At 47.3% G+C, this 12433-nt stretch overlaps 4 protein-coding genes across 4 annotated transcripts; 2 read left to right on the top strand and 2 right to left on the bottom strand.

The window, feature by feature from the left end:
- Positions 1–4412: 4412 nt before the first annotated feature.
- VFPPC_13225 (aminotriazole resistance protein) lies at positions 4413–6059 on the top strand (the record flags this gene model as incomplete). The annotated part of the gene is made up of 6 exons (XM_018291002.1): positions 4413–4516; positions 4573–5082; positions 5142–5298; positions 5347–5493; positions 5547–5732; positions 5793–6059. 6 exons carry the CDS (start codon positions 4413–4415, stop codon positions 6057–6059), a joined length of 1371 nt encoding a protein of 456 aa, XP_018139011.1.
- Positions 6060–6622: 563 nt separating this feature from the next.
- On the bottom strand, positions 6623–7180 carry VFPPC_02204 (hypothetical protein; the record flags this gene model as incomplete). Its single annotated transcript, XM_018281892.1, has 1 exon — positions 6623–7180. One exon carries the CDS (start codon positions 7178–7180, stop codon positions 6623–6625), a length of 558 nt encoding a protein of 185 aa, XP_018139010.1.
- A 1254-nt stretch (positions 7181–8434) lies between these two features.
- VFPPC_13224 (hypothetical protein) lies at positions 8435–9115 on the bottom strand (the record flags this gene model as incomplete). The annotated part of the gene is made up of 2 exons (XM_018291001.1): positions 8435–8849; positions 8910–9115. 2 exons carry the CDS (start codon positions 9113–9115, stop codon positions 8435–8437), a joined length of 621 nt encoding a protein of 206 aa, XP_018139009.1.
- Positions 9116–10079: 964 nt separating this feature from the next.
- VFPPC_02203 (protein kinase) lies at positions 10080–11396 on the top strand (the record flags this gene model as incomplete). Its single annotated transcript, XM_018281891.1, has 2 exons — positions 10080–10593; positions 10657–11396. 2 exons carry the CDS (start codon positions 10080–10082, stop codon positions 11394–11396), a joined length of 1254 nt encoding a protein of 417 aa, XP_018139008.1.
- Positions 11397–12433: the final 1037 nt, after the last annotated feature.

Here is a 12433-nt window from a genome sequence, read left to right as displayed (position 1 = left end):
TAGATAGTGAATTGGTAGATTTCTCAACTTTCCATTAAAGCGTGCCCTATACTGGAAACAAGAGTTAGAAAGCCCTTTTTAACGCACAACTTAGTTTCTGTATCTTATAGAGAAAACCGTACCTTGAGATACTCGAAAGCTATATTTCCCTTAGCCTTCTTGCCAATGGCAGGGCATTAGCAATCGTTTTGAGCACCGTAATAGCCGCAGCATGAGTCAAAAATCTTGGCAGGGTCCGGCAGGCTGTTGGCAGTGCAGTCGGTCCCGGTAAAGTAACCGCCGGCTTCCTTGCAGCACTTTTGTGTTAAGCTCTCATCATACATATTGCGGAGCCAACACTTGCATGCATTGCCTGTAGCAGATAGGGCGGCAGCACCAAGGAGAATGCTAGTAAACTTCATCTTATATAAAGTATTAGAATATTATGGCCGTTTGAAAAAAGGGGAGAGATATAACAAGTAATAATACGCGATAGAGTTCCCAATTAATAATTTCATAAGGCGATAGTACTATCACTTTATACTTTTTCTTTCCTAGCTTAGCAGGTTTATTTGCAGGACAATACGTATGTCTCGTGTTAAAATAAGGAGTCTAGACTTGCCTGGCTTATGGTGCATATGTGATAGGCACGGACAGGCTGTCATATCGCGTTGCATCCCAGCGACTCATCTGCGAGCTGCTGTGTCTCTGGTATAAGCGCGCCGAAACAAATACGTAAGGTTATATTCAGAGGTGGCATGTTAAACTAAAAAGATATAAAACAACTAATAGACTTATGCAGTTTTATCGGTGGCTAAACACATTAATGCCTCACAGTGTCGTTCATCTCGGCTTGGATTCATGCGCCAATGGATTCCACGGCACTCAAATGGACGGATTCAGAGCGGGCATCGGTCACAAGTCTCCGGCATTGCAAGGCCATTATTTGAGTTTCCCAGTAACCTACACTACGTCTCTCCTCCGTATGCAGTTTATTGTAATCCTGTACGAGACAATGCCACCAGTGTCTCTGAATTTCGCGGTAATCATCCGACGACTGACGGGTTTGCTGCACAACTAGGGCCTGTATTGGGTTCATTGTAATTCGTCATTGGTCTTATCTGTATTAGACGATAGCCCGAGCTGGTACTTCTAAGATATATAGAAGCAGGCGATAGTCCCTAGCTACAGGTAGTGTTTTAGGAACGGTCCTAGTAGGAATGCGGAAAAAGAGGTCAGATTTCACGGCATACGCCTGGTACATTGTGATGGGTAATGATAGTAAGAACAGAGTTTCGAATCTGCCGCTGAGTTCGCACCATGTTTCTGAGAAAAGAGATTGCAGTTAGGTGGCGTTTGCCTCTTGAATTTAAGGATACATAAGTTGCTTGCTAAACTGAATACGAGAAGATATTTGAATTCATGCTCCAATTATTACCTGAGATTTCAAGCCCTTCGAAGGCTTCTTTGATGCCTCTTAACCCATACGACATAGCCCACGTATCTCAGTTGCGAAGCCACACGAAATGATCAATTCGACCCTGATAGATTCCTCAAGAACATGAGAACGTACAAGCCATACTACCGACCGTTTGCTAGTTAACCTACATACTGCCTTGGTTGGGTGCTGGCGAAAAGGGAGACATATGCTTTTCTCGCCATCCTGCTCCATCGGGTTGATATTACGCTGCTCCCGTCTCCAGATACTCATGAGGTATAGAAGAGAGGAAATAGTTGGAGAGTTTGACTACCGCCAATACACCGAGAATTTATGTATGCATCTAGAATAAATCGTATCGTTTGGCTTATCAACAACTGTGCAATGGAACAATTATCACTGATCGCTAGCTATCGCCGCGCTCGAATGAACCCAGAACCAAGAAGGAATTCCAATATCATGAACTTAACGGAACTTAAGCGAATTTAAGCTAGTTCTGCGGAAGCACGCTCATCTAATCTCGCAAAGAGATCCATATTAGGACGAGGACCTTGACCCCTGTCCGTGGCCTGAGAGGTTCCATTAACGGGAAATCTGGCTTCGCATTTGGGGTGCGAGGGGACCGAAGCTCATTCAGGGGTGGTAGCCTGGAGAACCCCGGAAACTGCCAAGTTGGTATTGTCCCTTCTCCATGCAGTATGTCCTGCAATGATTGGAGTTGAAAGTAACCGTGTTTGTGCTCCAGTTAATATTGGAGTTATAGTCTAGTAGCTAGGCTTTTCCGAGAATAGTAATGTACTTCCCAAGTTTTATTATATAAAACAGAATCTTTTCTTTGTGTCATTTGATGTCCATGTGGAGTTTAACGGCGTGAGTGATATCGCCGGCTAAGGAGGGTCTTCCATTAACCACATTTAACCAGCGACGGTTTTGTAATTTGTAAAATGTGAATTTGTTGGTGTGCGCAAAAGTCTTGTCTATAAATCCTTTCCTAGTGGCGCCAGAGTCAAGCATGGAATTGGTTCTAACTTGTCTCACATTGCTGTATTTAGTTACGGTATATAGTAAGAGCAAGTGGGCTTGGTTAGTGTTTAGGGAGGAGAGTTGTAAGGCTGCTTTTCTCTTGCGTCTCCCGTGGCGACTTCCGATGGAGACTATTCTTTTTTCTCCTGGTTATTCCAGGGGCCGCGTTCAAATCCATGGCATACCCTCCATTTGTGGTTGCTGGAGTGTGGGGGCCGGAGATGGAGGGGAGTCGGCCTGGAAGGGGGTATTATTCTTGCTAGGCTGTTTCTTGTGATAGTCAGGGTCAAGTTGGCGGCACTGGCTGTCGCATTGCCGAACAAGTTCGATGAATTCCGCCAGAGTGGTCGGCGCAGCTTTAAGAACAACGAACCTCCGTGTGATATCGGGGTAAAGGCACGTTTCAAATGGGAGATCAGAGATTTGTCTTTAAATTTGGTGAGTTTGGCGATAGTAATCCATTTTGGCAGAAAGCTTGCGAGTGACTTCTGGCCTTGTTTTATGTCGTATATCTCCTTTTGTGCAGTGGCGGCTGAGTCTATGTCACTGTAAACCGTCTTTAAGGTTGCGATAATCGCGTCGACGTTTGCGAACTTGGCGATTCCGTGTGATACTGTGACTTACCAGGGCGTGGGCGTCCTGATCGTCAACATGCAACTCTATGACAAGACGAGACGGCCACGCGCAACTCGCCTACTAAATAGTGTACACTCTCAGCTGCACAAAAAGACTCCCACTTATTCCTTGCCTGAGGAGGAAGAGAGTGCACTCATGGCGAGATTTAAGAATAGACCAGATCTGACCTGGTTGTCGGAGCATGATGTTGAAAAGACATTTCGTGATGTCGTGGCAGAGTGTCACAAAGATCGTGAGGTCCAGGGGCAGCAAGGTAATGGCATTGAAACTTCCGAATTCTCTGAAAGTAGACTATAGATTGCAATTAAAAGCCCGACTGAGATGGAATGATCGTAAGTAACTATCTTGAACCTTAACCAGTCGCAACTGGACGGCTTCTAGTATCAACATCATCTTAATGGTTCAGTTTCATGTTTTGGTACATTCTTCGCATATGCGCTACATCATTCTACAACCTTTCGGAGCGTAGTCAACGTTGATTGACGGGTTAAACGGTTGGCCGGAGAAGCCTACATTCGGACATGGTGCCCATTGCATCCAACACTTAATACGGTGTTTTTATGCTCTCATGTCAACATATGAGAAGTACCGAAGGACAGGATCCAATTTTCAGACTACGTTTACCTCAAAACTCCACTTGTGTTGGTGAGACTTACTAGACGACCAGATCTGGGTTCTTATTGGAGACAAAACGGTACCCATTGCTGGCTTCGCTCTGCGGCCTGACACGGCACAATCCAGGATATTACCGAGAATTAACACCAACTGGACTTACTCAGATTTAGTTCGTAACGGGGAACTGAGAGGCCTGAAGGGGGATTATGTGCCACGCTTTGACCGGGCACTGCAGATGTTGTTGGGCCTGAGCAAGGAGCACAGTCGACCGAACTTCGGTAGGATCGACGGATCCTTCCAACAGACCCGGCCATTTGCAGGGAGTCAGCAACAGAAGTGACACAATTTTCCCAAAGATTGGGTCCGTTCCCTAAAGCAGTCCGATAGTAGCGGTGAGATTGAATGCTCCCAACCACTTATATGCCGACTTCCTTGAGGACTTGCTTTCTCAACCCAGCATTCAGGTATTGCACTATGCCCCTCATCCTAACTTACGAAAGTCTTACTTGCGAGAGACATATGAAATACCGGGTTAATGGCAACGATTCAACATGAGCTAGCTATATTGCCTCATGATGAACGTCAAGGGACACCTCGCTCCAGGCGCAGTGCGCAGTTGACAGCGGAAAACTCGCCAATTAACCCCAATGAACGTCCAAGAATCTTCCGCTCAACTGTCCACGAAATACTATTCGTTTTCACTGTGACGATGAGTGTGGCAATGCCCAGCTTCTTGCAAGGAAGCACTCTTGTCATATCGGCCATTATAAAGAGAGACCTGGGTATGACGACAGCACAGTTAACATGGATGACATCTGCTTCAGCGTGAGTCTTTTATGTGTGTACTATAGACTGCTGTGTTAATTGCTAACAATGTACAGACTAACCACCGGGTCATTTCTGCTGTTTTTCGGCAAAGTTGCTGATATGTTTGGTCGAAGAGGCATACTCCTTGCGAACATCTTCCTCTTTGCTGTGACGTCCCTCGCAACCGGATTCTCTCGAAATGCGATTGTTTTGGATATCCTGAATGGAATCATGGGCTTGGTATCTGCTGCCACTATCCCTGCTGCTCAAGGCATGCTAGGAAGTATCTATGACAAGCCATCAAAGCGGAAGAATTATGCCTTTGCGTGCTTCAGCTCTGGCAACCATCTAGGTTTTGTGTTCAGCTCCATTTTTTCCGGCATAGCGACACAGTTCTTTGGATGGGCAGCGTCCTTTTGGCTCCTTGCCATAACTTACCTCCTCGTAGGGATTGTGGCATGCTTCACTGTGCCCATAGATGAAGGCGAGAAACTCCCGTTGACGTTGGAAGTGCTGAAGCAGTTTGACATTGTTGGCGCTGCGTTGACAATCGGTGGCATTGGCCTTTTCATAGCTGGCATCAGGTAATTCCGCCATTTGATAAGGCAACATAAGCTAAGAGCTGAACTAATTACTGCTCCAGTGTCGGCCCAGATGCGCCTCAAGGGTGGAAAACTCCGTATATCATTGTCTTCATTGTTCTTGGCTTTCTGATGTTGGTCTGTTTCGTCTGGTGGGAGAACAGGTTCGCGCATCCCTTGATGCCTATGAACATCTGGCGTGATAGGGAGTTTTCTCTTGTAAGTTTCTGTATTGAACGGAAGAAGCAAATGACTAACTCAATGTAGCTTCTAGTGATATTGTTGCTTGGCTATCTTTCGTTTCCGGCCTTGTTCTTCTTTGCCGCCTTGTACCTTCAGGAGCTATTCCACTACTCTGCACTAATCACGGCCGTGTGTTTGCTACCCGCAGCAGTTAGTGGTGTCATTGTGAATGTGAGTACTCCCATACCCAAAACCGTAATGTTAGTGTTTGACCAAGGAATTAGATTATTGCCGGACGGATCTTGCATCGCGTTTCTAACAAGTTGTTGATGGGCATTGGTGCTGCTGCATTCATGGTATCCTTTATCTTTGCTGCAGTCCAACGATCCGGCTCTTCATACTGGGCGTTTACATTCCCAGCCCTTTGCATCGTTGTGGTTGGCACAGATTTAGAATTCAACGTGGTGAATGTGAGCATCGCAAGCAAAAGGCTTTTCCTATTCCGTGTTGCTGATCGTATTATGCGTTAGATGTATGTTGTGTCGGCGTTGCCAAACGCTCAACAATCCATCGCCAGCTCTGTGTTCCAAACGACGATTAAGCTTGCGGTTACAATTGGTCTTGGCGCTTTTGCTGCCATTTTTGCAAGCGTCTCTGAGAAGCCTGCAACAACTGGCTACTATGTCAACGATCCGTTTGAGCCATATGCCGCGCTATTCTGGTTTGCTACCGCCTTGAGCTTCATCAGCTTGCTCCTCGTGCCTTTCCTGAGAATTAAAACTCAGGGCAACGCATAGTGGTATCGAATTAAAGATGGCTGCTAGGATACTCAATTAGTGACAGGCTACGGTCCGCTGTTCGGAGGGATAGTTCCGAGCTGAATATTTTGCCATGGTAGGCAGCAGTAGCGTTATTATGGTGCATTGCCGTATAATTCATTGCTGAATACATCCCACTCCTTAATTGCATTGAGCTTTAATATATATCAACTATTTTTGGCAACCTTATTCCCAATTACTTCACGTCATCATCCTTCTCGACATAATGCTCTGTGAATGACACATAACGTAAAGTGCTACTATTCTGGCTCTCATAGAAGCGCGGTCATGCCGTAGGTACAAGGTGATATTTATTGCTTAGTCTCTTTGTGTCTGCAAAACTTTTCCAAAAATAACCATTTGAATTAAGTGATCTGTACTACATGTCTCCAGTAATGCAAATTCATCAAAGTATGCGAGACGATTCATATCTTTTTTCTTCGAAGATGCGAAGACACTGCATCTTCCAAGCCCCCGACTGCTTCCACACCAAAGCCAAGAGATGCGCAGCTTCATTTTTGATATTCATCTACAACTATTCTCTAAGTTTGTTTCTTTGACGCCAGGATTTCGTCGAAGGTTACTGCCCGTTTCAACGTGTGCTTCTCTCCTGCGACCTCATCGTCCCCTTTCGACTGCGGAGGGTTGCCACAAGTAGCAGAACGACCATCTGTATGGTTACCCGCGGTGACAGAACTGACCGAAAACCGACGAAGAGTCCTAGCCCACCTGGAAAGAGTACTAAACCGACCCTGCGCCTGGCTTTTATCTGGTGAACCGGCTAGCTTGAGCTCCTCCTCTTCGATGGCTCCGCCCTGGGCGTTCAGATCCTCATAACTGGTATACTCGTATTGATCTATATCGTGGTCGACCTTCATCCGCTCCCACTCCCACTTGTCGCCTTCCGCATCCAACGGTGACTGTTGTGGTGAACTATGGACTCGCCGTAGAGTCCCATACTGGCAGCCAGGCGATCCCTCCCAATAGTCACCGTGCTTGTCCTGGAATGAATAAATGCCAGTATCGGCATCATAGCCCACGCGGGTGAGCCCCTCAGGCAAGCGTTCACTATCCGTATCGAGATAAGAGAATTGGCCCATGTTGTTGATCTGTGGTGTGAGTTTCTATCGAATGTCTGCTGTTTGGTTGGCGTTTGGTGCTGGGCCGCGTGCAGCAGCCCGATCAATCGGCTAGTAACTGATAGTTGGCTTGGAGTCGTACTACACAGCAGTTTTTGAACTTTTAGGAAACTTTTCATGAAGTGGTACGGAGTATAGAGGTGTCAAACCAACTATTTCAATGGACAACGGGATGGGTGCTGGAAACCCCTCCAAGGGGGCTGAGTCTACGTAACCAACCATATCATTTTGTGGCTTTATGCATTCTGACGTTGTCAAAACACTGTGAGAGGTTGTTTGATGTGCTAGCTTTTGGAAGCAGCCCAGCGAGCTCAGCTCTCAGGCTTCTCACGTCTGTGAGTGGTCATGCGGTTGAATGGCTTGCAGCACAAGTGACACAAAGTTGCCTAATAATAAGTCGTATCCGAGCCCGCCACACTCATGACGAACTAATATGAGACATCCAAGGCAGCAAATTTGCAGCAAAATTACAGTTACACCGTGAATATCCCTCCCGACATCATGGTATCGATTTTGAGGGGCTTGATGGGGTCCAATCTATCAATACGGACTTGTGTTATTTATTTTATCTCGACGCCCGTTTGTTGGTTCAGCTGGTACAGATACGAGCCAGCTGACCAGTCATCATGCCATCACCGCTTGCCAAGAAATCATTACTGCTTTTGTTAGACGTGAGCTGAGGCATCTTGATGGTAAGCAAAAACGAATTTGTTGCAAGTTTAGAATCTAACTTTTAACTGGTTCTACTCTATTGTCATGCGTTGTGGATATCGTCAACACACAATGGGACAATGCTGCTTTGCTACAGCTGGAAAATACAGCCCTTTCATAGCCGTTCAAGTCAACTCTTGAACTTAATACACGGAATTATAGGGACATCTCACCCATCTCAGGTTGATCCATTCATCTGGATCCGAAGGGCCGAACCGCCACGAATAGGCAGTCTCAAAGCTGTTTCTGGTGAGTAGAGGTCTCAACTAGCTTCCAAGATATTACAAGGGAGAATTCACGCAGAGTAGACTTAGGAGCTCAAAAAAATCCGGATACTGTTCATGAATGCCAAACGGCATCGGCGAGTACCACAAACATGTGGAATACAGTGATAAACTAAATGAAAATACTCTTGAGGAGCCCCAAATCACGACAATTCAAAACATTTGCTATCAAAATGCGCCATATATAACACCTCTACAAACGTCTTACGTCGCTCACAAATCAACGTGTGTACTCCGTCCACTGGCCATTCGCATAGTATCGCTCAGCCATTCCAGATTCCGCCGCCCACGGGTCCGGGTACCATCCGTCAGCAGTTGAAGCGGTCGAAGACTGACCAGCTGCACTGCGCGAGCTCGTGCTCCGCTCAGCCGACCGCCTACTGCTGGTGCTTTGGGTGTCGCGACTCCCTTGCGAGGACCCTCTCTCATCGTCCCACCTCACACGTTGAAGTTCGACTCTGTCATACCAACGCTCGGCACTACGCCTCAGATCTATGCCGCTGACGTATGCATGGCCTGTTTTCGACTCTGTTACAACGTCATTGACGTAACGCGCCGCCGTAAAAGTTAGGTGATGCCCAAGTCGGTCGTGGACCTTCCTCCCATTCTGGATTGTGGTGCTGTGGAATATGGACCTAGGTCTTCGGTAAGTATCTGGTGACTAGGTCAGGTGTGCGCCGATAATGCTCAAGTACCTAATTTGAATGGAGTTGTAAGACTCGACTTCGCAAATTCTCGCGGCGATATATTCGACGGCGTCTTGGAGATACTCCAGCGCCGATACCGCGTGGTTCACAACATCGTCGAGATACTCAACCCAGATGGTCTCCCCGTTGTCGAGAACGATCTCCCCAGCGTACACGCCGTGCCCAAGGGTATACCGTTGGCGCCTGGAGCTCATAATTCCCACAGGTAATGAAGAACTGCAGAAGGAAATGGAAGGCAAGGCAATCTCGTATCGTAAGAAAACAACAAAGGCACAGAGGCACTGATAAGAAAGTTAAAGACTGCTTTTCATTCTCTCCATGGAAATATACCAGGAAATGTAAGCTATTTATATGTAGATGATTGCTTTGAAATAACTCAGATTCAACCGTGGTGGCGTCAACTTCCATCCCTATTTTAGCCTCCCTACGTGCTGGCTCCCAGCGCTTTGCGAAACAAATCGAGTCTCAACTTGAAATCATCATCACCCACAGAAAGCAAATGGGCGCTTGACCCGGCCGCCTACGGGCTGGAAACCTACATATTACGAACTTGACGCCGGACATGCACCCTAAGCGCTGGATATAAGACGGCCACAGGTCGAGTACACGCCGGCCAGCCGGCCAGCCAGCCAGGAAGGCGACCGAACTCCAACACGCACTGGGTCTTGGTTTGATTGGCGATTGAGCAACATTAGAGAGCCTGGGCGGCTGGAAAAACCCTAATTCAATTGATCAAAATATCAATTGATATCAAATAAGCCTCCTGCGGCCTTTGCATGGACCGGACTGGCTGGTGCTAGAGCCTCTGCGATTTCGAGTGCCTCAACTGGCATCGACCAAACCTCTGAGCCGTCATGGTACTTGGCTATCTGGTCGTATGTATTGAGTCTAATAAAGCCTGGTGCTATTGACACTCCCCCCTTCTGAAATGCATTAACTGGCAACATTGAACATTTGGAAGGCATCAATTTGATGTTCGGCAGCCCCCCATATTTTATTGCCTGCACTGTGTGCTTGCCTGCAAACCACTTGCGGGCTGCTCTCCACTTTTTCTGTCTGGTCTGGTGCTACTTGGCCTTTGTTCCGTCCCAGCCATCTGACAAGACTTCCCAAAGGTTCCCATCACAGAGTCAATCTCAACCACTTTTATCATTTATTATGTCACCAGAGACACCGCCCCCCTTCCAGTATCGCCAGCCTCTAATGCCATGCGTTGAGGATGTCGAGAAATACGCACCTGGTGGTTACCATCCGGTCGACATTGGTGACACCATCCGTAATGGCGAGCAGGCGTACGAAGTCATCCACAAACTTGGCCATGGGGGCTTCTCGACAGTCTGGCTAGTTCGCTCGTCTGCGCCCTCACCATCTTACTATGCCATGAAAATTCTTTGTGCCGAGCCTTTGGACGTGGCCGATGGCGAACTGAGTGTCCTTCAACACCTAAGAACTGTCGCCGGCCCTGGGCATCCGAACGTGGTAGTTTTGTATGACTCGTTCACGATCTCCGGCCCAAACGGCAAGCATCGCTGTCTCACCTTTCCTGTTCTCGGACCAAGTCTACAGAAGGTCAATGTTTCCACAGCGCTATCTAGGAGTATGCGACACCAGATATGCCAACAAGTTGCCAGCGCTATTGCCTTCCTCCATCACTATGGAGTCTGTCACGGTGGTAAGCTGTTCCTTAACCTTAAGGCTAACTTCGGCTGAATAACGGGCATTAATATGACTGCAGACCTCACCGTATCTAATATTGTATTCGACCTTCCAGACATCCAGTCCATGTCTCTAGCTCGTATATATGAACTTCTTGGTCCTGTGAAGACGGAGAACCTCAGGTTGACCAGCGGCCGATGCTCACCGCATGCTCCGAAGCAAGTTGTTCAGAGCCCTCACCTCTCAAGCCTAGACTACTCTCTGCTCACTAAGATTCGGATTATTGACTTCGGACAAGCCTTCTTCAAAGATCGCCCGCCACCGTCGCTGGGAGTCCCAATCGATTTCTTCCCCCCAGAACTCTGCTTTGGCTATCTACCCTCAGCCCAAAGTGATGTTTGGCAACTTGCATGCGTTCTCTACCAGATTCACACAAAGAAGGTCTTATTCCCCACAGTATTTCGGATATTTGAGATCCTAATCGGTACGATTGTAAACTATCTCGGCCCGATACCCCAACACTGGAAAGGAAAGTTCGACTTCGATGAATACGGGTACTGCGAACCGGGACAAGTACAGGACACAACAGAACCAGAGTGGTGGTTCGAAGAAAAACGCAGCGACAAGACAATTGACAGCCGGGTTGCTAAGGATGCATTGCATCTGTCTACCCGTCAACGAGAAGAGTTTATCCGCTTGGTCTACGACATGGTCGCATACGAACCCGAGAAGCGCCTTTCAGCCGTGGAGGTGATACGGCGCCTGAGGTCAGCGTCTTTCCTAGAGGAAGACTCAAGTGAATCAGTAAATGGGGGATGAACATTTGCCAATCGCTTAGCCATCAGCCTTCGCAGTGTCATCAATTGACTTGCACTTTCCCATCAGACAGCCCCCAATTTTAGTTCTACGGGGGCAAAAATATGACAGGAGGGGGCGTATCGATCATGAGCAAGTGAGCAGTAAGGTTGCTACGACGAAGTGTTCTACCGAGTTCGCAACGCAGCTTGCTTGCTGCCTATGCTGGAGTCGAAATGAACGAAATTACCACCGATGAACCATTGGAGAGAAAATGACGAACAACAACGGTAGTGGCAATTTGGGACACTTGATCTGTGTTTGAGAAACATCTGTCAAGCATTCTGTGCCATGGGCTTTGCTATGTGAGACCAGTAAAGTGGTTGTCTCTCCAGAACTTGGTTGTGCAAATAATAACGTGCTGTCACTATGTGGTTGCTGCATGGCAGCTCAGACAAAATGAACGAATAACAAACACCTAGCCTTGCTTGCAACAGCAGCACCCTTTTCTCGGCGCCGTTGATGTAGCTCAGCTTAGCTAACCTTAACAGGGCCAAACTTCAAGCAAGGCTTAGTGTCGGGCAGAATGTTTGACACGTTTACCTTGGAATGGTAATTCCCGGCGAAGTTTGTCAATGTAAGGCAGCGAAGAAGACGTGTCCGGAGCCGCGGCGACGTTGTTGATCTGGCAGTATGTTTTTAGTAAGACAGACTATAACTAATCCAGAAAAAACCCAATTATTGGCAGTATAGAAATTTACGCGGAACCCATTACCTAGCTCATGACGACAGCCTAAGATTACAGTCTATTACGCATAAGCATACCATCACCTCAAAGATATGGCACATACTTAGAGTTGAAAAGGCCAAGATGCACTATCACGCGGCGATTAGGAGTTATTTTGTAGTCTACCAGGGTCACTCTACTAAGTTGAGGGTCAAGTGCCGGTTGTTTCACGGCGGCGCAACGGCCCCGTTGTAGGTTGTTTTGACCTCTGTTAATAAATGCCTTTCTTCTTGGAAGTCTTGGCATGAGTTGTCTGCAGGAGTGGACTCATGTC

Source organism: Pochonia chlamydosporia, chromosome 1, assembly GCF_001653235.2.
Source record: "Pochonia chlamydosporia 170 chromosome 1, whole genome shotgun sequence".
Classification (NCBI taxonomy): domain Eukaryota; kingdom Fungi; phylum Ascomycota; class Sordariomycetes; order Hypocreales; family Clavicipitaceae; genus Pochonia; species Pochonia chlamydosporia.
The sequence above is the reverse complement of the archived record's forward strand: the minus strand, read 5'-3'. Positions and strand labels throughout refer to the sequence as shown.